The sequence below is a fragment of the Harpia harpyja genome, chromosome 2 (genome assembly GCF_026419915.1).
Source record: "Harpia harpyja isolate bHarHar1 chromosome 2, bHarHar1 primary haplotype, whole genome shotgun sequence".
Classification (NCBI taxonomy): Eukaryota; Metazoa; Chordata; class Aves; order Accipitriformes; family Accipitridae; genus Harpia; species Harpia harpyja.
Window position 1 is genome coordinate 25,873,359 of NC_068941.1, and position 26,626 is coordinate 25,899,984.

The 26,626-nt window shown below is 44.3% G+C and overlaps 1 protein-coding gene across 4 annotated transcripts in view; it reads right to left on the minus strand.

The window, feature by feature from the left end:
* RASGEF1B (RasGEF domain family member 1B) overlaps positions 1-18,150 on the minus strand; it is a 35,286-nt gene extending 17,136 nt beyond the window's left edge. For 3 of the 4 annotated variants that reach the window (XR_008232947.1, XR_008232946.1, XM_052773673.1), the window contains exons 1-4: positions 12,617-12,769; positions 6,143-6,325; positions 4,259-4,381; positions 3,129-3,266 (exon numbers count right to left, since the gene is read on the minus strand). Coding sequence is in view for 2 of the 4 variants with exons in the window: in XM_052773673.1 (XP_052629633.1) it covers positions 3,129-3,266; positions 4,259-4,381; positions 6,143-6,325; positions 12,617-12,661 (489 nt within the window). In the remaining 2 variants the exon portion in view is untranslated. Of the gene's footprint in view, positions 1-3,128; positions 3,267-4,258; positions 4,382-6,142; positions 6,326-12,616; positions 12,770-18,000 lie in introns of those variants that run through there. The other variant, XM_052773690.1, reaches the window with a different exon arrangement.
* Positions 18,151-26,626: the final 8,476 nt, after the last annotated feature.

The following is a 26,626-nucleotide window of genomic DNA, read 5'->3' on the forward strand; positions in this document are numbered from 1 at the left end:
ACAAAAATCAGGGAGAAAATGGGTGAAGATACAAAGTTGAAAGACCTAATTCTGGTCAGTCTGCTTCTGTAGCTGGAAAACCCCAGAGAAAAGCAAGCTGGCACAGATACCTTCCAAACCAGAACAAGAAATCAGGGTTATTAGCCCACATCTGATCTAACAGCAGTTCAACATAACAAACATCCCTCTGTCCAGTGATGAGGTAAAACCCTCCCAGCACAAAAGGCAGAAGGAAATGCCAGTTTCCTCTCACACCTCCTAGAGGTACCTGAGCCCACAAAACCAAAATCCCTCTGCTCTTTTGAGCCTCAGTCTCCTCTTGAGCAAAGAGGCAGTCACCTTGAGGCATTCTGTGCGAGGATAAGTACATACTGCACTTTGCACCCATGACAGGTATTTGCTGCTGGACCATTACTTAATCTCATGCATTTTTTTAATATCACATATAGAGATAGATATATATATTTAACAACACACCAATGAACTCACAGAATAAGTCTTTTATCAATTAGCTATTAATTTGATTGTAGTATGGCTACCAGTCAGCCTAAACATATGGTCTTCCTCTAAATTAGGTTTACCCTTTCCACTTATTTGTCCCACAGTCTCATTTTTGATTCTATATTCAGACTGACAATGCTAATATTTATTTCTATGTAAAAACCTCTGAGGATTGGACAGCACGGGAGAAAGTGATGGGACACTTCACCTCAAGGTCACCCCTTTGTGTCTGTCCTGCATGGATAGTGACTGGAAATACCATTACTACCTGCTAGATATGGAATATCGTATGTTAAATGAGTTTCCACAGTCAATCTCACTATATCTTATCATGGTGGGGAAAAAAAAAAAAGAGGGGTCAGTGTAATGTTGGGCCGCACATGAAAAGACATCAGGATATAGGATGTGGCTTTGGTCTGACTGCATACACTCATCAAGTGTTTCACAGAAAAAGCCACTGATAAATGTTTATAGGGAACTAATCAGGAAATGGGAGGCAATGGCTGATGCGGAAGGTTTTCAGAAGATATACCTTGAAACAAAGGTCACTTAAGTGGTAAAAGGGACCAGAACAATCTAGAAATATCTCACGAGCATGATGACCTCTCAGGACACAGAGAGGGAAAAAATGGAAGGCATGGAATTAAATTGAGGGAGAAGAGGGGGAAAAAAAATAAACCCACCAAGGTTTTTCCAAAGATGGAGCAAAATGTTAGCATGGTGAATGGTTTTACTTGAACTCATACTGATAGCTCTTAACAGTACTGGAGCACAATAATTCAGGAAGTGGAATAAGAAGCTACAAGTAGAAGAGCTGTAGTGAACAGGAATAGGAAACACTGCTTCATTTGTATCCTTCAAGGTAATGACTCACACAAGTCCAAGCAATCTGTAGAAAAGCAAGGTCAAGGAATTTGCCATTTACTGTTCCAAGCAGTTCACAATAATTCAGATCAATTTACTGCAGTGCTTGCTTTCCCTTTGTCTTTCTAAAGGAAGCCTCAAAGTAAAAAAAAGCTCAAAGCTAGAACTAGAAAAGATCTATAGCTCGCTGCCAGAGTAAGATTGCTCCCTAGCACTCATTTTCTAGCAGTTTGTACATCTGCCTTTCCTCTCAACAGACTATTTCAGAAACTATTTCTATTGAATTTCCAGAAACTTCACTGTAGACAACCCTTCCCTGTTGCTATTTCACTCTTGTATCCACCAGCTCAACTTCCCCCAGGCTAAACAGCATGCTCTCTCCTTTTGTGCCAGTAGGTATGTTTCAAGTAGGTGTGAGTCCTCAATCTTTTTACTTTTCCTTGAACCGAACTTCAGTTCCCTATCTTCCTATTAAGAGTACCCAGAAACAAGGCAACAGTGCAGAAGCACTGTACAGGGAAAGGTGCCTCCAGGCACCCCCGCAGTGAAGGCAAACCTATTGCCTCTCTACAGTCCAAAGCCCTCTGTAGCTATCTTGCTGCAACTCTAAGCTTGCCCATCAAATTTGGTATCTTTTTAATCTGTATTCCATACTGCATCTCACTCTCTTGTCCCATCTTTTGGCCCTCCCCACTTTCACAACTTCAAAATGTATTTCAGCTTCCAAATTCAGTTTAGGTTTGTTCTCTTGCATCCTTGTTTACAGTCTCTCAAGATCTTTCCAGGCCTTTGGCAGCACTTGCAATTCCTCCCAGTAGAGCTTACCTACATGCCTGTTAATATGCCATTTGCTGCCTCGGCCATATCATTATTCAAAAGCTTACATAAGGAACACCAGCCCCTGAGGAACACTAGAAACACAATGCCATTTAGCAATTGCTCTTTGCGTTTATAGTTCTTCTAAATGCCACTGCAGTGGCTTTTGTGATCTTAGCATGATGCCAGCTACACATGATCTGAGTACTGAAACCTTGTTAACTGCCTTTCCCCTAAGTGAATATAAGGCTTGGCTTTTGGCTGAGTTTATTTCGGTACTTAGAAGACAAGCATCAGTTAAGCATCAAAACATTTCGTAATACCTCCATGAAACTTTAATTCCATCTGAGAACTGGGACTTAGAAAAAGGTCAAGCGATTTCCTTGTACACTCCATCCAGAATGGATGAATGAATATGACAGAATTCCTCCGAGTCCATTTCTGATGCTTTAAGCTCAAGACAGTTCTTCCTGGTCCACTTTTCCTTTAGAAACTTTTTCCCAAACCTGCTATAACTCTTCCAATAACCTACAGGTCAGAGGCCCAATTCCAACACACCTTACTCATACAAATTGAAGAAATTATCAACATTGGTAGGGATTTCTCAGATACACAAGGCTTCCCAGTGTCTTCTCTAGCTTCTTTCAAGCAGAATCACTAAAATGAAAAATACTAACACCCACCAAGTTGTGTCTGTCTGCACAATATGCAATTATATTATGGGTTTTTAGGGATGGAGTGAACCTTGCCTGTGCTTTGAAAAGGATCTGCTTATGCTGTGTGATTTCTTCCTAGGCCTAGGTACCAGACAGAACTTTTTGCCTACCAGCACCTTCATAATGTTAGCTTAGCCACCTAGAGCCATACCATGTTATTAACAAACCTACAATATCAAAGCATTAAAGGAATGCCTGTTTATCCAATAACTTTGTGCACAGACAACTTACCTCATCACCACTGGCTATTCTTTGTGCCAACTCCTTTAAGTTCCTCATCATTCTTTCATCTCGGAAATCATAAGGAAATGTCTCTGTCCATTCAGTCAACAACTGTAGGATTTTGGGCGCAATTTTTCGTATCCGGTTCTGTTTGAAAATGGTAAGGAAGAATGTTACATGTAACAGCAATACAGCACATATCTAACCCAAAGGAAACAGAATTCCCTTCTGTAGGATACTGTGGAGCATAAGGGTACGAAGCTCAGTTAAATTTTTAAGCTTAATTTAATTCAGCATTGCATTATGAGGCCAGAGCCAATACCCATTGAAGCCAATGAAGAGACTCTTACTGGCTTAACTGACCTGGAAATTAGGCCCCAGGTAGGTGGAAATCTTAGAATGATTCCCCTCATTATCAGGAGTGTCTCAGTGCAAGACATTTATTAGTGTTTCCGTAACTTATGGCTAACTATCAACAGTGAAAGTGACAAGCTCCAGTTCTGCCAAGACTTGTGCATGCACTGTACCTTATAATGAGAAAGCAGTGGAATTATTCAACTATCCTAATTTAATTTGTGTCATTTTCTGCTGGGGTGGAGGTTCTATCCAAATGTCCACATCCTGCCCCCTTTCAACTCTAGACATGACACACAAAACCCCATGCATTCCCATGCAAAGGGGCCGGCAATCTAAGCCACTCTGCAAAGACTGTAGCAGGAGCATAGCTTAAGCATGCGAGACAGGTCAGTGTAATTCCCATTGAAGTGCTTAATTCATCGTTACATCTTTCCAACATTTTGGCATTATACATCAAGATGTTCAGAACCCTGAAACAAAAGCAACCACTGCAGGGCTGGTGCAGGATACGTTATTAACAGCAAGCTCTTCTGTTTCAGGCCCATGCATTGGTAAAACAAACAGTGCAGCAGCAGCAACAGTCTTCATGGAGGACAGGCTGAGCAGTGTGGGAATTTCCCATGAATGTCAGTGAATAAAGGGTCAAATTCTAGTTGCCTGTATCAGGTTTTCAATCTGTTTAATCCTATTGAGGACTCTCTTGAGTAGGAACATTTTGCTGTGGGGAGGGCAGAGACATTTGACTGGAATTAACAGGAATCCCTGACAGTGAGGAATCTTACCTTGTCCAGGCCAGGCTCACTTAGTCTCTGCTGCTCAATGCACAGATGACAGACTTTGGCCATGAGCTCATACGGATGCATGAACAGGCGTGAACTGAGAAGGAAGGTGAAGATATATGTCCTCTGCAAACAAGAGGAAGACAGAGAAAGGGATAAATTACCACCAGTTTTATATTTTCTCAAAATGTGCTCCTGACAAATCAGTTCCTAATACTTTACTATCTGCACAAGAAAACTGCATGTCGCTGTACCAAGAGCTATTACTACAGCAGTAAGCATTTAATTTAACACTTGTCATTGCTCCAGAATCAGTGTTATAAATTCGTGCTTAAGCTGAGTTATGCAAGATTTAACCAAAACAAAGCAGGGCAGGGCTGGTTTAGCTCTCCTATTGCACATAGCCTTGTTACAAGCTCAGTACCTGAAATTACTCAGAATAAAATTTCAGCTCATCTTCTCTTGCTCTACAGTAAACCTTTGCGTGAGCCATTAGCAGATTACATAACACTTTCTAGCCCAGCAATGGAATAAAATTCATGCTGCAAGTCCAAGCTACTTAGAATACAAGAGAGAAGTCTTGTCCGCTTCCACATTGCTAGTGAAAGTAAATAGTCTTCAGAAAAAGAACAAAAAAAGATGCCAGTTGACCAGATTGTTGAGCTGACTCAATTTTGTCACATACACCACCTTTACTACGCTGTGTTTGCCTGTCTGACCTCAGTAAACTGCACACTATGACCTGTACTTCCTTTAAGAATCCCCAAATACTGTTCATTTCTTATAGTATTGCTCGTCTCCTGGGTGAAAGTGGAGGGAACTACATAGCTTAATTTTACAGAATAAAAATTAGTAACTCGTTCTGAGGTTACAAGAAGAGGCTCCTTATTTTGCTTTAATTTTCCATATATCATGATTTGAACTCATTGTGAGATAGATATTCAGAATATCCACTCCACTGCCCACATTGCCAGTAAAGTATCTATGGCACCCACAAGAAAGATTCTACAATGTTCTGGTTCCGGGGACTTGGAATAAATCATCATGTTTGACCAATTGGTGTCTAAATTGCTACATGTTTAAAATTTTACATTAAGCATTAATGGATAAGCACTAGCTTAAGCACAGTCCTGTGCTGCTGTTAAATCTGACCCAAGTTAAAAAACACCCTGTCTTGGAAATGTGAATAGATCTATGACAATAACAGAAGCTGAATATAAGTGGAGTTATGTCTTCAGCAGGTGCCTTTCAGCAAGCAGAGATGCAGTTTCATCATCCCTCAGTCATCCCCAACTGCACCCCCGACCTTTTGATATCATTCTTCTTTTCTAAGAACTATATAAAATGTCTCAATGCACGGATGTGTCTAGACAGTCCAAAAATTCTCAGATGACAAATGTCCTGTTCTGACATCCAGCCTCTGCTGATTCCGAACAGTATCGTACTAGCTCAACACTTCCATTGCTAATTGCAGGACACATGTGGACCTCACATGAACAATGGGAAATATGCATTAAAAAATATATTCATCCTGTCATGCCAGTGGTCATGCCTTTCTCCTCAGCTTGCCTGACAGATTTTTAAGGATCAATGGTACATACAATCCATCAAACAGTAAGCCACACTAGGTACTTACTTTATAAATGAGTCACCAGGGTTGCGCATCTCACAACAGGAGTAATAAAGGGTTAGACTTCCTAGGTTAAGTGAGTTACTGCATGCTGCACTCACATGAAGCATGTTTATCCTATCATTGCTAATTAGTCACTTGTACCCCTTCCTTAGCAATTTGATGTGACACATTCTGCTTTTGCTGCACATATGAAAGTTTCCCTTTACGAGATGCATAAGGCCTAGCCATATAGTTCGCCGAGTGTACAGACTTACATCAGGATAGTAATCTACATTGGGTACCAAGTGCTGGATCAGAGCTTCCAGAGACCCAGATAGGAGGTTGTTCTCATGGTAATAGAGCCCTCCACAGTCGTCCTCTTTTGACTGATACAGGTTCCTGTTGTAGCCACTGCTGTCAAACACAGCTGCAAAGGGAGGTGTCTGTGGCATCCTTTCCTGAGGAGACACACAAAAGAGATATAGAATAATTACCAGAAGGTGCAATGTAAGAGGCTTTCTGTGCTCCAGAGATAGTACTGCACTAGGAAGAAAACCCAGTGTCACACCCTGGGTTGCTTGCACACAGCAGTAAAGATTGTAATGTCTTCCAGCCTGTGCAGATTTCTCAGGAAAGGGCCAACGCAGGCTCTCATCACTGCCTGCCCATCCCAGTTGCCAGGTGCTTCTTTTATATCTTGCTGTTTCTTCACTAAATGACAGTAAGAGGTCAACGTTAAGAGTTAGAAGGAGCATAGAAGAATCCTGAAAGGTTTTGGGAACTCAAACTTTCTGTAAAGCTTTTGGGGACATAGCGTAATGTTCGTTGACAACTTTGGGCAAATCCTGACAGTAGCTGCCTAAGAGCAGCACTCTGATGGCGAAGCGTGTTCAGGCTGTCACGGGCTGACACAGCCCCAGTCAGTGCAGAGGAAGAGAGACTGAAGTGAAGCCCTGAAGATGTTATGTGTGAGGACAGTCTCCTTATGTGACGTGACAGCCATGTAACTGCAATCAAAAGCTCCAATTTCCCAACTCCACCCTGGTAAATCGGTGCTGGGTTTTTCCAATTACACTGTGACAGGTGTGACCCAGGCTAAAGCCTGACACTTCAGTGCATCTGTCTCCACCTACTCTCTGAGTGGCTCCACAGAAATTTGGAAAAATATGACTGTGTCTAGGTGCTTACCAATGTTGTCCAAGTTCACCAATGATAACAAAGATGCGAGCAGTGTCAGAGATCTGTTAAACTACTCTCTACAAATTCTGTGACAATGTGAAAAATCCAGCCCTGTGTTTTCCAGCTTCAGATTTTCTTAATACTTAAGGAGTAACAAAGCAATTGGTCATCAGTCTGCATCTCAGTGCCTGTGGAATAAAAATGTCTTACCAAGGAAGTGCCAGTGCTGCAGGCTGTTCCAGAGTAGTGGGTGGGCAGTGAGGGGGCTATGACTACCCAAGACCTCTTTCTGTGACACCATATGTGAAAAGGCCAAAAGATAAAAATCTCTCTAATTACTTGAGAGTTGAATTATACCCTCCTTCCCTCTCCTCCCTCCTCCTCTGCCTTCTGGGAGTAGCAGTTCTCATCAGTTTAAGGAACCTGGGTTTTATAGCCTTGACTGTGAGCTAAGTTTGTGCCTGATTTAACCACAAATACATGCTCGTTTTAACTCTACTACAGCAGTTACTGGGCTGTAAGTGCTAATGGGGCAGCCACATTCGGGGAGCGGACAGATCAAATGCAAAAAGGTATCGCACGCTGCTTCCCATCCTTCCCAAAACTGGGAGGCAAGGGAGATCAAATTGAGAAGATAATATCCACAGGCTGCTGTACTTGTGTGTGACAGAGCACGTGTGTGTGCCTGAGAAAAGCATTAATGCCTCTGAGCCATCATTGTAAGTGCAGATGCTGTTGCTTTTCTTTTCATTGTATCAAATCCTATTTGGGAAAAGGCTCTTTAAAGCCACAGACCTCAGCGAACACCAGTCTGTGAAGGCACCCCATTTTGAGAACAACTAGTGATGTGACAGCCTGGAGATAAATAGCGTGCTGCCATCTGTGTGCCCTGCAATTCACAACAAAGCACTTTTCAGAGTGACCTCAGTGGAGATGAGAAGCTATTAAGTTACTAGCCAGATTCCTGGGGACCTGAAGCACCACACAGACAGCCACAGGCTTGCTGCTGCTGGCAGCATGTCCGGACCATGGAGGCATTCAAACCAGCGCAAGACTGAGGGATTCAGTAAGTAAACAGTAAGAGAAAGCCAAAAACTGTTGCAAAGACAGAGAGGGATGGTAAAGAGAGCCTCCTGGCCTACATGACTTGTCCTAATCCCACCTTGCAAGATGCCAAAATGTATCTGCATCAAAATGTTCCTTCAGACAAAATTAAATTTGAGACACACAGAGCCTCCTAGTGCCTCATCAAGAGGAAAGAAAAAAGTCATCAGGTCATTAATAGATACATTGATTCAAAACAATAAAATAAAATTCCCAAAAGTCTGGCCCTGAAATGTACATATTGGGTCATGTGTTCTATTTCTGGAAGCTGCTTGATAGAGATGGTTCAGTTCTGCTTCAGTTGTTGAGACATCAAGTTGTACTAGCTAAGAGATGTCCTGTATGCTCCGCATTCAGACACTGAGGATTTCACTTGTAAGTGAACAAGACACAGGACACGTTCTCTGTGTGATGAAAAGGGATGATATCAAAGTGTGACAGAGATAAATATAGCATAGCCAACAGGATGATTCATACAACACGTGCTTTTCCAGCAGGACTCCTTTATTACCTTGACCTTGACTCTTCTGCTGTATGGAGGTGGAGACACAAAGCAGCATGTTTAGTTCTAATTAGCTGAGGAGCTAAATAACACCAAACCCTGCCTTCAGAATAACTTGAGTGGAACTGAAATTTGGTCACGAGCAGAATCTGGTCCACAAAGCCTTGGCATATAGAGCAGAGGTATCTTGAGACCTAAAAATATTGATAAACCACAGCAATACATCTGACAAGCAGGAATTAGAAAAAAAGACAGGAAATATGATTCTAGTGAAAAACATCCTGAGAGTTAAAAGTGGGCTTTGGAATCATTTGGCTATCACCAACATGGAAAACATTTCCCTCTCCTCTCTTTTTTCTTTTTTTTTGTTAAGAAGGAAAAGAGTGGCTTTTTTTTTTTTTTTTTTTTTTTTGTTAAAGATCTAACTTGAAGGAAAGAGCAATGAAATAATTTCCTGGCTCTGCCAGTGATGTTCTCATGTGACAGAGAGAAGAAGTCGATAACTCTCTGCATTGTGGAAAGAGGAATGAAACATTTTTTCTGCATTTATTATCATTAAGGAAAACATGAGATCTTGGGCATTAGGTCCAAATTCTGACTTTGAGTAGCCTCTGACAAGAAAGAAGTCTCAACCTGCCCAGTAACAGTAGTGTAAATAAAAAGCCAGAACCAAAGACAATGTGCTCAAAACCCCACCATTTCCTGCAAGAGCTGAACTCCAGTTTGGCAAAACTAAAGGAATCAGACATAGCTTCCAGGCTGCAAAGTGCTTGTCCAAACCTCTATGTTCAGCAACAGAAAAAAAATCCATTTTCTACTACCAACTGTGGAAGGTTGCATTGTTTTTTTTTTTTTTCATTTACATTAAAGAGCTCAGTCTGCACATCAGGCGTATAAAACAAAACCAACAGTATGGACAGCTTGTATCCTTTATAGAAGTACCCACTGAGAGGTTCAGTAGTAGCCACAAAAGGTGCCTTTAAAGCCACTGCCAAACATTTTCAGCTCCTCTGTTATGTACAGGTATCTGCCATACTACATCCCCCAACCAGAGGAATGGTGACTGAATTTGTTATGAGTCCCAAGGCACACCTCTTCATAGAAGATGCAAACCTCAGGTGTGCAACTACATCCCCTCAGAGGTACCTCACATACAGTCAGAAACCCCAAACCACATTTAGCAGGTAATTACCATCCCCCATTGTTCTTAAAGATGCCATTATAAAATTGAGGTATGGCAAAACAAAAGAGTGCTGGGGAAAGGACTATGAATCTTAACAGCTTGCACCAACCTGGGAAAGTCTGAGCAAGACAGAATGAGCCTCGACTTTAAGGAAGTAAGGACTAGGTGCTTGCCAGCAACACCCAGCTTTCTCTTAAGTGTTTCTGAAAAGTGTGGAGTATTTTAGACAATGACACAGGCTACCCAAAACAAAAGCATACCACACACAGAAGCTGCTGGTTGCATTCCATACAGCTGGGTGTGTTTGCTTTGCTTACAAAGCATTTGTTTTTTGCACTGAGAGGTAAAGTGAAATTCTACAGCTCAAGCTATTGAGAGGGTAAGAAACCTTAAAAACTCCCAGACTAGTGTTTCATATGCCTTACTTGCAGAAACTAAGATCACAGAACTACCCCAGCTCAAGTCTTCTTGCTTCCATTCTTCCACGAAGAATTTGCCATACAATTCTGGCAGTGTGACTTCAGCATGAACTTTGACTTGCAGTTCCTTCCTATATATTGTTCTTCCTAGAAATACTTCTTATAAACTGTATCCTGTAAGAGGCAGAGTACAGAATGGTACTTCATACTCACATAGCAGATGGAAAGAGGAGTGACATGGACTTTTTCCTGGCTGAAACAGAGAGCAAAACTAAGAGCAACTCAGAAGGAATCCACCACAGAGTAACAGGAGGACTAAAATTATCCACAGGTGATACTGCTGGACAGAGGCATAACAGTATAAATACATCTCGCACACAGCAGAGACCAGTGAATTGCAGTCTGCGGCAGGGCAAGCAAAGACCTGAGGCATAACAAAACTGACTGAGCACTGAGATACTTCTTCATTTTCACTAAAACAGCAGAGGATGAACAATTTTGTAAAGTTCTCAAAATATTACTCAGGCAACAATAGACTGCAAAGGAAAAAGAAAAACCCCAGTAAGCAAAGAACAGATCAGGAACTGAATTTCAATGAAAGGCATTTGCCTCCTGAATGTGCAAAGAAACTCTTTCTTGGATCTATAAATAGATTCAGCTGATGATGTGGGAGGGTCAGATGCAGCACTACTGACTGATCACTCAGGTATGAGAACTTTGGCACAGTAATTAAGCGGATCCTGAATCACTCGAAACTAAAGTCCTTGGATACTGAACTGCAAAAGTGTGATGGATATGAATGCATTTGTGTGTATGCTTGGGAGCATTAGGAAAAGTGCAGGGGGGTTAAGAATGCCTTGAATTTCTAAAAAGCTGCAAGGGTGGAAAAAGGGAAGAAAACAAACAAGTTCCTCTTGATGCCAATGTGCTGTAAATTCATGTCCCTTACTTAAGACCCAAGAACCAACGCCCCTTCTACCCTTTCCCCATGCTCTTCTTTTGTGGGGCAGGAAGAGCGACGCGGATCTAATGATGCTGACGGTGGCCATGCCACAGCATTGCTGCTGTGCCAGACAAGCACATGCAGGCAAACTACATCACGGCAAAAATCCCAATTGCAGGAAAATTAGCCAGGCCAAGGGAGAGAGAGGACAGGACATATGTTCCTCCCAACCAAAAGACATGAAACAATTTGTCTGTATTGCTGGACACACAAAAGCAGCAGCCTTGAAACACAGAACATGAAAAGAAGACCACACATATAACATATTAGCTTTCTCAACACACTTGTATCTTACCATGATCAAAACGCAACTGAGATTTCTATCTGTAGGTTAAAACTGAGGACGCCACAATTATTAAAAAAGACACTATATGAAGAGTGCTCCATCACTGACTGATTAATCTTTTTATTAAGTTCATTTGTAAGTCATTTTTTAATTTATGGACAATTTCTTCATCTGGATGATGTCCTTTTAATGTTTTAATTCAATTTTTAGTTCAAAATAAGGCTGTCCTCCCATAAATGCATTTTTTTAAAATCTTGTAAATCTCTTTGATAATCCCACATCTTTTTTTTTTTCCGGTTTCAGAGAAGTTTAAAACATGAGCCATACAAGATTAATACTTAAGTGACACGATGAATTAGCACAGCAGTGATTATATGTCACAAGCCACCAGAGATTCTAGAAAAGTTCAGTCCATTGCACGCTCCATAGTGATTCCTGTAAAGCTGGAGTGATTTACAGAATGAAATGGAAAAGGAGGCACAAAGGTCTCAGACTAGCCAAAGCATGCAATAAAATACCATCTATTTTAAACAACAAACAACGCTCTTTTCTACCAAAATTTATGAGCAGACAGCTGAACTGAAAACAAAGTTTTGATAGACAACTAATACTGGGATCATATTAAGAAACAACTTCCCCCCTCCAGGATCTATTTCGTTTAGAAAAATTCATAAATGGACTGTCCTCCAAGCACTTTGTTCAAAACCAAACCAATGCACAAGCTGTGTATCATTTTCTCCATCCTACATGTTAAATTTTGTTCAAAATCAAATACCATCAGGAAAGGCAGACAGCCTACTGGCTGGCCAGCACAAAGTGTTAAATTGGCTGGAACTGCTGATGGCAAAATCGAAAGCTTTGAAATAAGAGTACAAGTATATTAAATTCAAAGAAAACACAAGCACACTACTAAACCCTTATGCTTTTTTAACTTACTGAAGCAGGGTGGGGTTTTTAGAAGTACACAGCATTCCCCTAATTGCACCCAGTGAAGTACAGAAGAGTTTTGCCATTGGTTCTATTGGAAACAGAGGGGTCTTAAATATTACAGTCATAAAAGGCTAAAATCCCACCTTTCTACTCAGCCAGCTGCAGACTGGCTCGCTCAGGGCTCCCATCCACCAGCAAGATGCAGAGCTCTACAGACCCGAGAAGGTTACCGTCCCAGACTTCTGCGCTCCTGAGCAGACGGCTGAGCTGCTGCTCATCAATCAGCTGATGAATTGCTGCAGTTTGCAATCAGGAGTTTTAAGGCAAGTGAACAGCAGTGATGATTTACTTCAAAACATCATGCTGTAAAGCGAGTGATTCAGCAGCTGATTCACAGTGGCTCAGCTGTCCAGGAACGGGGTGTGGGGTGGGCGGACAGCTGGGACCTGCGATGTCATCCATGCTATGCCATCCCCACTAGTGAATCAGAACCCTGACACCCTATCATTTCCGTAGCACGCTTTGTGCCTCCTGCATAATTCATACCGAAGAAACAGAAAATTTATGTTGTCAGTAGAGACAGGAGTGTAGTTTCCCCTGCCCTATCATCAGAAGAGTATTACTGATTTCAATGTGGTATTAGACTTCCACTAACCTTGGGGAATATGATCCATTTTATGCGACCTCTGTAATCCTAACCCACCTCAGGTGACCAAGGCCAAAAGATACACCTTCTCTATCTGCACAGTTAGTAGCTAAGCGTAGGCTGGAACTAGTTCACAGTGATAACCAGCTTCATCAAGAACTGTTCACACATCCATCCACAGTCAACAGAAAAAGCATAATTTCAGTGCTTAGACCTGGCAGCTGGGAGCTTGGATCTGCTTCTGACTCTGCTACAAGCTCCTCACATGGCTTTAGTCAAGTCACTCAGTTTCTCATTACTGCATTCCTCTGCTTGACAGTACATAGAGGCATTAGTGTGGGGTTATTTCACTAAGTTCCAAGATCTTTTTTTGAATGGGGTACAGAAGGTGTATCACACCATATTAATGCCAGAAGCACAGTACTAGCCTTAAGCATGAAGCTCTCTTGACATGGTTCCTTCTTCAACCTCATCAAAGCAAGACATCTTCCAAATCCAAAAGCTGTTGCTCTTTGCAGACATCCATGCTTGGCCTTTTGGTGAAACCTACAATATGCTTCAGAAGAAAGCACCATTCCCTTTTGTAATCATAATAGATAGTCAAGTTATAATTTGCAACAGCAAGCTGTAATAGTATTAAAGAACAGTACTTAATTTCATTTAACTGGTTCTACCTAAAACCTCATCACCAAACGTCTCTTTTCCATTTAGATGATGCAGAAAAAATGCTGGTTTAAGGCAAACAGTTCACATAATCCGTTTTTCCATTTACTAAGACCTTATGTTTCCATAAACAGTATAGAATTTTTACTGACACTTACAGACATACAGCAGGTTGAAAGTATATTTAGAGTTTCTGCAGTAGAAATACTTCAGTTAAAAAACCACAAAAAACCATCTTCCAATGTTTAGGTTGAAGATAAAAAGGGATGGTCCCACTTCGACAATTAAGAAAGCAAATACAGCTCTGTATCCAGATCAATTATACTTGCCTCGTACCCATTTACACCTGGGCTGAATATCAGTCAGTGGTTTCTAGACCAGAGCTGGGTCTGAGGTATAGGGGACTTGTAAAACAGTTGGCTCCAATCAGCTTGACTGGCTCCTTGGGAAATCAAGAAGAACAGTCTAGCTAAACTGACTGAAAAGTTTTTTCCCTTGTCTAGGCAGGGCCATAGCAGAAATCTCCTCCACTCACACGCTGCATCTGCTGGTTTGTGTCAGCCTTTAAGACCCCGCAGCAGTTCCCATGCTCGACTGAAGGTGGGCCCTTGGGCTCTGCAATGGATAGGTCGATCTCCTTGCCTTGAAAAAATTACACCTATTAAGTCAACACACAGTAGGTATGGTATTGAGCAAACGTATACCAGCTTGGGTTGTGAAAGGATCATTGTAAGCATGGGCTAATAGTGTCTGAGTCCCTGCAGCATGTTTAAAGGAGGATCAACTCGCAGCCCTGATGGGCAGGTACTGTCAGGTCAGAACGCTGCTTTCATGCGGGAAGCACCTGGCCTTGTATCAATGAGAGCAATTATCTCAGAAAATATCCCACTCCCCAATCTGACTCAAGCATATTTATCCTCTGTCTTATTGCTTATGAATCTAAACATCTCATTGTGCTGGCTGATGCAGACTCACAGTTTCCCAGACTCATCTCTCTACTGGCATGTAACCTGGTATTGCTGGTCCTATTTCCAGATGTGACAAGATGCAAGCAGAGTACCTGACCCCATGGGAGAGGCAGGTGACCTGGGGAACATTTTACTCTGGCAAGAAGATGCATTTTAATGAATCAAACCCCAAATAGTCAGAATATGTGGATCTGAGTCATACGGTGCTATTCTAGAGCCACCTAGGAAGACTGAGCTGTATTGTTTCCACGATCCTGCTCATTTTCTAATTAAAAATACAGCCATACTGAATACCATCCATTCACATTCCTCACTGTAGTGATTTAGGTTTTTTAATACTACTTCTCACAGCATCTATAATAGAGGAGAAATTAGAAATAGCTTTCAGCTAGAGGTAGAGGCTTTGCCTCCTGTTTGTAAATTATGTATTGTCCTTGCTGTAGCTGCAAAAACCACTCTGGAACTTTTGTTTGCAAGCTCATTTTCTAGCAAAGTGTTTATTAGATGATGTGACTCGGTCCCACAAACCCACGCCAAGCAAAGGGCACTTGTCAGTGCTTGCAGTGTATACCTGTGTATCTACTACCATCTGGGAAAAGATGTATGAGAAATAAAAAAAAAAGAGTATGAGCGATCAGGAATTCTGCCTCTTTCATTGAAACACAGGCATCCTATTCCAACTGACAGCTTCTTCCTGTACTGCCCAACGATCTACTGAACAGTAGAACAGTGCTGAAATGACTGAAGAAAAGGAAGACATGTTGAGACAAAGGCAAAATCAGCTTTTCATTTAGAAACACTGCATAAAGAGACAAGGAAATAAATGGTTAGGATCACCTCTATCTCCAAAAGTCGAGGACTGTCTTCTGAAGACTATACTTTAAATTAAATCTCCCATAACAGCTACCCTGCTCAACGTTGGAGCTTTGACACTAATCTCTCCTAACGGGTGAGAAGGATCACAGTTAATGGAAGGAGTTCTACAAACTGAGCAGGGACACAGTTGCAAAGAACAACACACCCACATCAAGGATGTGCAAGAGTGAAGTGAGCACCACAAGCTTGCCCTTCGCCAAGTCATTTGACTGAGCTCCCACCACGTTTTCTAAGCGTAATGACACTCCAGTTAAAATCAGTACGAGCTGGCTGACTGCATTGTGTAGAAAGAAATGTTTCTAAACCCTCTGATTTAGATAGGAAATCTTTGGAGCGTGAACCATCCAATACTTCTTAACACCTGTTCTCTTTGTACAAGACACCTAGAGCTTGATATTCAGAAAAGCTGAGAGCCACAATGCATCCCTGTCATCAGGATCATTCAGCATCTTTGGCCCCAAACATCACCTAACCCTTTCAGAGATGATAATTTCAGAAGCGCTTGAGAGTACCAGTTCTACTAAGTTTTAATCATTTAGCTTTGTAGCACTTTTCCAAGGGTAACACCAATGCCCAAGTAGGCATGTAGGCAAAGGTAGCCAAGAAAGATCCCACCCACACAATTCCGTCAGCTCTAGTAGGTGTCATAATGCCAGATGCTTACAGCAATGTAGCACAAACTGACAATATGATCCACACACAGCTCCTTCCTATCTTCACCCCAAGAAAAACTCACTTTCTAATCACTCTGAGTTACAAAAATAAACTCCCATGTTTTCAGTTCGCATTCCTTCACTGATGGGGTTCCAGTGTTGAACTATGCCTGTCATTTCTGACACTGTGTGACAGCAGCTCACCCTGCAGACCACAAACAGGTACAGTGACTCACAGCATTCCCCAAGGACTGTTTAGGTAACTCATACAACTGGAGCACAGGTAACAACACACTGCGCTGTCCCCAAAAACCTCAACAGAAAGAAACTATGAAGAATGTGAACCAATGGGGATTCATTGTACCATATAAAAAACCACTTTACTCAACGTGTGGCACCACTGTGAGCTTAACCCCTGATAAACCAGTACATTTTTTTCCTCTTTTACAAAGAGTTAACAAAACCTACAGTGGCTTGTTTCAGTCCTGCCTGTTTAAAAGAGTGATATCCCCATCGCTAATCCAAATTCAGAGCTGGGTTTTACCTATTAGGTCTCTCCAGCACAGCTCACCAGTTAGCTACTTGTCTTGAGTATATTTAGCATTGATTTTCAGCTGATTACCAGCTTTTCTCCAAGACTTCTGATTTGGAAGCTGTAAGATAAGCCTGAGGGACCCATCCCTCAAATGCTGTTCTCAACTTTCAAAATAAACAGACAGACTAGAGATCCAGTCCTGCCTGCCCAAGTCCCCATTTCCCACAGATGGCACATTATCTCAGCCCACAGTGGTTGTAATCTCACTGAAAACAACCCCCTCAACACTCTTTGCTTAGACAGATAGCTGTCTGTCTGAGGTACAGAGCACCTCTTTGTTCACAGCTCTTGATTTTTCAGGCTATTCTTCCCCTTTGAGAGGAGTCAGCCCTCCTCTGCTCTATTCAGGGGAACTCCTCTGAAAGTTTTCCTCATCCCTCAGCGCTGTATTTAGCTTTACACGCATACAGACTGGGAGGCACTGCTTGCTGTTAGGGATGCCTTAGTTTACAGTCTGGCCTAAGCACAACATAGTACACCTAACTGACGAGCAACACATCGGTCCTGGGTCATTTAACAGCCGTTACTCTCCTTCTGCCCCTGAACTGCTCCCACCTCACTCAGCACAGGGGCCTGAAGTTTTACCACAGTCACACACAGCAGATGCCCAGCAAAAGAGAAGCCAGCCCATAAACACGCTTCAGTGACACCACACACACACCCCCCCCCCTGTCCTGCCCACACACCCATTTTATGCAGCCCTACAACCACAATCTGGCAAATTAGTACTTTTTCATCCCTCCCATCCAAAAAAGCAGCCATCAATTGAACCGATGGGCTTAAGGAAAGAAGTGGAAAGCTTCTCCGAGTATTATAGCCACAAAAATATCACATCGTGCAGTTTTAGGACTCTGTTCCGCCTTAATACAGGGAAGGGGACAAGGAGAAGGACCCAACGACCGCACCGCCAAGTCCTTTTTCTGCTGGGTTAAAGTCTACCTCCCCTCCCCAGTATCCTGATCCCCCAGAAACGAGCAGCTCTGCCCGTACAGAACTGGGTAGCTAACAAGGGAGATAAACACCAGGAGGAAAGAGACCATCCTGACGCAGCTAGCAAGACGACGGACGGATGGATAGATAGACGGACAGACGCACACTCGAGCACCGCAGACACCCCGGACCGTACCTGGAAGGGGCCGCAGGCGCTCACCGGCCCCAGCCGCTGCTTTACCGCCCACAGGCACGCATCGTGGACGGGACGGGACGGCACGGCACGGCACGACTCCCCGCACAGCCGCTTCTCTCGCCAGGACTTCCCGGGCGGGAGGCAGAGCGCGGGAGGCACTGCTGCCGCCGCCGCAGCCGCCGCTCCCCCGCCCCGCCCCGCCCCGCCCCGCCCCCTCCCTCGGGCCTCGGGAAGGGCGGGGGGCGCCCGCGCTGCCGCGCTGCCGCTGGCGGAGGCGGAGCGTGGGCAGGGCCGGCGGCGGGTGCGGAGCCGGCTCCCGGGAAGGCTGTTGGAGCGGCTTGGCCAAGCCCGCTGCGGCTGCCACCAGCGGGCAGACGTCGCGGGCGCTGGTTTCAAACCTGGGAGTGAGCCCGTGTGTGACTCGACTCGGCTGAGATGGCCTGAGAGCAGCCACTGCCCGGCCGGCCTTGCATCTTGCCGCTGGCAGCGGTCATAAGCGAATGCTTACAGATGGGCAAGAACGGGACGCGGACACGCAGTATTTCCTCCAAGCAGTCTCCCAGCTTGTATTTTCAGTTGGGAAATTCAGGGGATTTCCTGAGCCCGGTGCTGTTTGTCTGTTCAGTGACCCTCAGCAGACCTCTCTTTCCAGTACTCGTCCAGTTCCCCCTGCAGCCCATCCACAACAGTCTTCGAAAAGGACTTGCACAGATCCACTACAACTCGTCAGAGAGCCAACATCCTTCACTTCTCTTGAACTCAGCAGCTTACTAGCTTCCATCTGATGTCCCCTTGGTCTTGCATGGAATGACAAACACTTTGCTCTTACTCTCTGCAGAGCACTCCGAGTTTTCTCCATTTCTTGTACAGCATTCTCAGTCAGCGCTTTTCCGGGCTGAAAAGTCCAAGTCTACCCAGTCACTCCACAAACAGGATCCAAATCTCTGATGATCCTTGTTATCCTTCACCAACCTTTTTGCAGTACTTCTAAACTTTCTGAGATGAGGGAAACAGAGCTGCACACGCACAATTCAAGGTGCAGCTGAACCTCGGATTTAGGGAGCAGTATGCCAACTTTCCCTGCTTTCCATCCCCTCCCAGCAATTCCCAATCTATGCTCAATTTCCTATTTTGGCTGTGACCGGGCACCAAGCTGGAGCCACCCCTCAGAACACCCAACCAAGATCTTCCAACTGAGTGGCAGCAGCCAGGTCAGAGCCCATACTTTACACATGAAGCTAGCTACATGCATCAGATCTTTCACTAATTGAAGAAAAACTGTCCCCGGTAGTTAAATGCGCCTCTGGCAACTATTTCTGCACACAAGCATAGAAGGAGCATGTACACCTGAGTTCCTTTGGCCAGGATGATTTTGGAGGCAGTCACACAATCCTGCCTACCTGCATTTCAATTTCTTTAAATTCAGTCTCTTCAAAAGAAACACTTTAAAAAGCTATTTTTAAAATAATTGAGCTGGTGAGATAACTAATAGTAAAGGGACCCCAGCACAAAGGGCCTTTGCCCACACAACTCCCTTCTGGAACCGGGATTTACAGGTGCATGTGATCTCACTGTGGATTCTAGAAATTACTTGCAAGTCTTCGAGTTCTGGATTCACACAAAAGCCCGCTCTGTCCCTTTGCACAGTGTCACATATAATGTGAAGTATAATGAAATGACATTGCAATGCTATTTCTGAAGGAAGATGACACAATGTCAAGTCAGAGGTCACAGCACTTACACACATATCCTGGTCCTTTTCCCACTTTGGTGTGTCAGAGGATGGTGCTACGTATCTTCCTCAGGCTCTGCTCTGCGATGTTTCTACCTCTGTTTCCTCTCTGTGACAGGTTTGCAATAAACTATTTAACTTTCTTGATTCCTGTTTACCTCTACAATTCTCTTCATCAGTGTCGTGGTTTAACCCCAGCCAGCAACTAAACACCACGCAGCCGCTCACTCACTCCCCCCCACTCAGTGGGATGGGGGAGAAAATCGGGAAAAGAAGCAAAACCCGTGGGTTGAGATAAGAACGGTTTAATAGAACAGAAAAGAAGAAACTAATAATGATAATGATAATACTAATAAAATGACAACAGCAATAATGAAAGGATTGGAATGTACAAATGATGCACAGTGCAATTGCTCACCACCTGCCGACCGACACCCAGCCAGTCCCCGAGCGGTGAATCCCTGCCCCCCCCCACTTCCCCGTTCCTAAACTGGATGGGACATCACATGGTATGGAATACACCGTTGGCCAGTTTGGGTCAGGTGCCCTGGCTGTGTCCTGTGCCAACTTCTTGTGCCCCTCCAGCTTTCTCACTGGCTGGGCATGAGAAGCTGAAAAATCCTTGACATTAGTCTAAACACTACTGAGCAACAACTGAAAACATCAGTGTTATCAACATTCTTCACATACTGAACTCAAAACATAGCACTGTACCAGCTACTAGGAAGACAGTTAACTCTATCCCAGCTGAAACCAGGACAATCAGACAACTCTTGTTGCCATACCTATTAGAAATCTACTAGAAAAGAATTTAGACTTGTCCTGGGTTTGGCTGGGATAGAGTTAATTTTCATAAGAAGCTGGGAGGGGGCAGAGCCAGGACAGCTGACCTGAACTAGCCAGGGGGATATTCAATACTATGGTATAAAGCCATGCTTGGTATGGAGCTGGGGGAGCTGGGGCAGGGAAAGGAGTAAGCGAGCAGCTGCGTGGTGCTTAGTTACCAGCTGGGCCTAAACCATGACAGTCCTTTTTGGTGCCCAGCATTGAGATAGTGACAGATCTGACTAGACCGTGTTAAAACAAATTTGTTACACACATTTCTTATATTAAATAGTTGCCAGTCACAATGTTGGTTCATTTGTTCACATGGTGGTGTTATGTAAGTTCTTATATGCACTATGTATTCCCTGCAGTGATGTTTATCACCTCTGGGAGAGGGATCAAGACTATCATTCTGCTGTATTGGGTAATGTCAACTTATGATATGATTACATCACTGGTCATGAGGTTAAGCTGGTAGTTGTATGTGGCACTGTTATCATGCCTGTGCCTCGGGCGCCTTTCTCTCGGAATATGTTGGTAATCGCACCCTATATATAGGGGAGATGGGGGGGGTACTTTCTCCAGCTCTTTCACCTCCCCTTTCTCCTTCAGGCTAATTACAACAGCTTTTGAGAATTTTGAATATCCTTGGGCTGTTCAAGACAGCATGCTCTTATTGCTATGTCTCCTGAATGTGTTTCAGGTCTTGTTTAGGGTTATATATAATTTTTTTAAGAACACCACCCAGAGATCTGCCCCAATGCTGGATAGTCCTGGGTGTCATGGCACATGGGAGAATATGGGCAGGTATCTAGAGAACTTCTCACCTCCAATGGTTTGGAACTTCACTCCCGAACAACTACGGGACCCTGATGAAGTGATAGAATATTTGAAAGGAAAATGCTGTGGCTATTCTGAAGAGGCACAACTTACCACACTGTGCTGGGCCCTGGCCAGTATCTACCAAACACTGCTTGATATTAGGCAGCACCCTCAGGGGGAAGGGAGGAAAAACAGGCCTACAGTCAATTCAACTATTCCAACCCTCATGACAGGCACTGCAGCTGAACCAGAAAACCAACCTGTGCCAGTATCAGTCACCCCTATACAGAAGAAGAAATACACAAAAAATCAGTTTGCTTAGTGAGGGATGAAGGTGAACCAGGGTCATCACGAGAACAGGAGAAAGAGGCAGAACCAGAGATAATCACCTGATCCCTATCCCTGAGTGAGCTGCAAGATAAGCAAAAGGATTTCAGCTGCCATCCATGCGAGCACATTATCACCTGGCTGCTCTGATGCTGGGATAACAGGGCCAGTAGTTCGGAATTAGAGGGTAGGGAAGCCAAAGAGCTGGGATCCCTGTTGAGGGAAGTGGGTATTGACAAGGCGATTGGAAAAAAGACACAAGCCCTCAGCCTCTGGAGGCAACTCCTGTCAGGCATGAAGCAAAGGTACCCCTTCAAGGAAGATGTTACATATCACCCAGGCAAGTGGACCACCATGGAGAGAGCTACCCAAGTACCTGAAGGAATTAGCCATGCTGGAGGTGATTTACAATGATCTGGGTAATGAGCAGTTACCCACAGATCCAGATGAAATCCAATGCATGCAACCTATGTGGCAGATGTTTCTATGAAGTGCACCATCATTGTATGCCAACTCATTGGCAGTGATGTCCTGGAAAGAAGGCAAGGGACAAACGGTGGATGAAGTTGCTGGCCAACTGTGGCAATATGAAGGAAGTCTCTCTTCCTCCCTACAGGTCTGAGTCTCAGCTGTGGAGAAACTGCCAGACATGCTAGCTGAGAAACTGTCCCAAGAGTTCCAGTGATTCAAGGATAAGTTATGCTCCACACCTGTATGGGCTTGTATCTCAGCTGTTAGGAGTACACATTCCCCTGCTCAAGAGAAAGGAGATAGAAGGTACACACCACAGGGTACCCTGTGGTTTTACCTGCATGACCATGGAGAGGACATGAGGAAGTGGGATGGAAAACCTACCTCGACCCAAGAGGCATGGGTATGTGAGTTGCAAGGAAAAACAATCACAAAAGGGGATTCCTCCAGGAAAATTGCTGCTCCAGCTTCCAGCGGGCAGTCCCCTAGACAGAGTAGAAGGGCTGATCTCGCTTCTGATCCTTTTGAAGGGACTTCTGATTCATGTTTGTGAAAAGTGAGTAACAAATACTATGACCAGGATTAGAGAGGCCCTGCCTCCAGCCAGGTGGAGGAGAGGGACAACTGGGTTTATTGGACTCTGTGGATTTGATGGCCTGGCACATCAGACCCACAGGAGTATAAGGCTGTAGTAGACACCGGTGCGCAGTGTACCCTAATGCCATCAAGCTATAAAGGGGCAGAACCCATCTGTATTTCTGGTGTGACAGGGGGATCCCAACAGCTACTTGTATTGGAGGCTGAAATAAGCCTAACTGGGGATGAATGGCAAGAATGCCCCATTGTGACCGCCCCAGGGGCTCTGTGCACCTTTGGCATAGGTTACCTCAGGAGAGGATATTTCAAGGACCCAAAAGGGTACTGGTGGGCTTTTGGTATAGCTGCCTTGAAGACGGAGGAAAGCTGTCCACCTTGCCCGGTCTCTTGGAGGACCCTTCTGTTGTGGGATTGCTGTGGGCTGAAAAACAACAGGTGCCAATTGCTACCATGACAGTGCATCAGCAGCAATATCACACCAACTGAGCCTCTCTGATTCCCATCCATAAGCTGATTCATCAGGTGGAGAGCCAAGGGGTGGTCCGCAGGACTCGCTCACCCTTTAACAGCCCCATATGGCCAGTGCGGAAGTCTAATGAAGAGTGGAGACTAACAGTTGACTATTGTGGCATGAATGAAGTCATGCCACCACTGAGTGCTGCCATGCTGGACATGCTAGAACTTCAATATGAACTGGAGTCAAAGGCAGCCAAGTGCTACACCACAACTTATATTGCTAATGCATTTTTCTCAATCCCTTTGGCAGCTGAGTGCCACCTACAGTCTGCTTTCACTTGTAGGGGGGTCCAGTACACCTGGAATCAACTGCCCCAGGGGTGGAAACACAGCCCCACCATTTGCCATGGACTAATCCAGACTTCCCTGGAACAGGGTGAAGCTCTGGAACAGGGTGAAGCTCTGGAACACCTGCAATACATTGATGACATCATTGTATGGGGCAACACAGCAGAAGAACATTTTGAGAAAGGGAAGAAAATAATCAAGTTCTTCTGAAGGCCAGTTTTGCCATAAACCAAAGTAAGGTCAAGGGACCTGCACAGGAGATCCAGTTTTTAGGAATGAAAAGGCAAGATGGACGTTGTCAGATCCCAATGGATGTGATCAACAAAATAGCAGCTATGTCTCCAATGACTAGCAAAAAGGAAACACAAGCTTTCTTAGGCGTTGTGGGTTTTTGGAGGATGCATATTCCAAATTACAGTCTGATTGTAAGCCCTCTCTATCAAGTGACTCAGAAGAAGAAGGATTTTAAATGGGGCTCTGAGCAAAGATGAGCCTTTGAACAAATTCAATGGGACATTGTTCATGCAGTAGCCCTTGGGCCAGTCCGGGCAGGACAAGATATTAAAAATGTGCTATACACCACAGCCAGGGAGCATGGCCCTACCTGGAGTCTCTGGCAGAAAGCACCAGGGCAGACCCGACGTTGACCACGAGGGTTTTGGAGTCAGGGATACAGAGGATCTGAGGCCTGCTACACTCCAACTGAAAAAGAGATATTGGCAGCATATTGGCAGTTGCCTCAGAAGTGGTTGGTACTGAAGCACAGCTCCTCTTAGCACCCTGACTGCTGGTGCTAGGCTGGATGTTCAAAGGGAAGGTCTCCTCTACACATCATGCAACTGATGCTACATGGAGTAAGTGTGTCGCACTGATCACACAATGGGCTCACACAGGAAATGCCAGATGCCCAGGAATTTTGGAAGCAATTATGGACTGGCCAGAAGGCAAAGATTTCAGAATATCACCAGAGGAGGAGGTGACACGTGCTGAAGAGGCCCCACTGGACAATAAACTGCCAGAAAATGGGAAGCAGTGTACTCTGTTCACTGATGGGTGCTGCCGCATTGTAGGAAAGCATCGGAGGTGGAAGGCTACTGTATGGAGTCCTATACAACAAGTCGCAGAAACTGCTGAAGGAGAAGGTGAATTGAGTTGGTTTGCAGAGGTGAAAGCCATCCAGCTGGGTTTAGACATTGCTAAATGAGAAAAACGGCCAATACTTTATCTCTATACTGATTCATGGATGGTGGCAAATGCTCTGTGGGGGTGGTTGCAGCAGTCAAAGCAGAGCAACTGGCAGCACAGAGGTAAACCCATCTGGGCTGCCCAGCTAGAGAAGCTGATTGTGAAAGTATGTCATGTAGACACCCATGTACCTAAGAGTCGGGCCACTGAAGAACATCAAAACAACCAGAAGGTGGATCAGGCTGCTAAGATTGAAGTGACTCAGGTGGATTTGGATTAGCAACATAAGGGTGAATTATTTATAGCTCAGTGGGCCCATGATACCTCAGGCCATCAGGGAAGAGATGCAACATATAATATAGATGGACTTGTGATCGAGGGGTGGACCTGACCATGGACAGTATTGCACAGGTTATCCCTGAATGTAAAACATGCACTGCAATCAAGCAAGCCAAGTGGTTAAAGCTTCTCTGGTATGGAAGATGATGGCTGAAATATAAACATGGGAGGGCCCGGCAGATTGACTATATCACACTCCCACAAACCTGCCAAGGCAAGCACCATGTGCTTACAATGGTGGAAGCAACCACCGGATGGCTGGAAATGTATCCCGTGCCCCATACACTGCCCGGAACACTGTCCTGGGCCTTGAAAAGCAAGTCTTGTGGCAACATGGCACTCTAGAAAAAATTTATTCAGACAATGGGACTAATTTCTGAAACAACCCCATAGACACCTGGGCCAAAGAGCATGGCATTGAGTGGGTATATCACATTCCCTATCATGCACCAGCCCCTGGGAAAATCAAACAATACAATGGACTGCTAAAGACTACATTGAGAGCAATGGGTGGTGGGACCTTCAAACATTGGGATACACATTTAGCAAAAGCCACCTGGTTAGTTAACACTAGAGGATCTGTCAATCAAGCTGGCCCTGCCCAATCAGAACTTCCACATACCGTAGAAGGGGATAAAGTCCCCACAGTGCACATGAAGAATATGTTAGGGAGGACAGTCTGGGTTAGTCCTGCCTTAGGCAAAGGCAAGCCCATCCACAGGATTGCTTTTGCTCAGGGACCTGGGTGGACTTGGTGGGTGATGAAGAAGGATGGGAAGGTTCAGTGTGTACCTCAAGGGGATTTGATTTTTGGTGAGAATAGCCAGTGAATTAAATTGTATGATGTTAATTGCTAAATAATCCTGCCACTGTGTGTCATCACTACTACAGTTGCTATATGCCATATCAATGGTATTACAGTAAGAGTCACCCAAAGCAATGAAGGATGGACTTTGAGGAAACCGAGTGAAGTGCAGTGGTGATGGAACCTGAACTGGCTTCAGCAACTGGCGCCCAGCAACTTTCTCAAGATCAACATCTTCAACCCACAGACTGTGGGCATGGGCCATGCCAAATATACCAGCTGTAAGCTCCGGATGCAGCATGCAACAATCCAACACCACACACCATCTCTCCTGCCCTGAGAGACTGTTACGACAGATGGAGCCCCAAAATCATGGATTAAATGAACTCAACAGACATGTTAGAGGGATGGTCTATAAACTAAGGAAATGATATCTGTGTGTGTGTATATATATATATGTATATAGATCAAAGACAGGGAAAGTGGTGGTGATTAATTGAAAAGTGTAGGATCTGGGCATGGCGTAGTTGGTATAGAATAAGAGATGGATAATGTCCTGGGTGTGGCTGGGATAGTTAATTTTCACAAGAAGCTGGGAGGGGGCACAGCCAGGGCAGCTGACCCGAACTAGCCAGGGGGATATTTGATACCATATGACATCATGCTCAGTATATAACTGGGGGAGCTGGCTGGCGGGGAGGAGCGAGTGAGCAGCCATG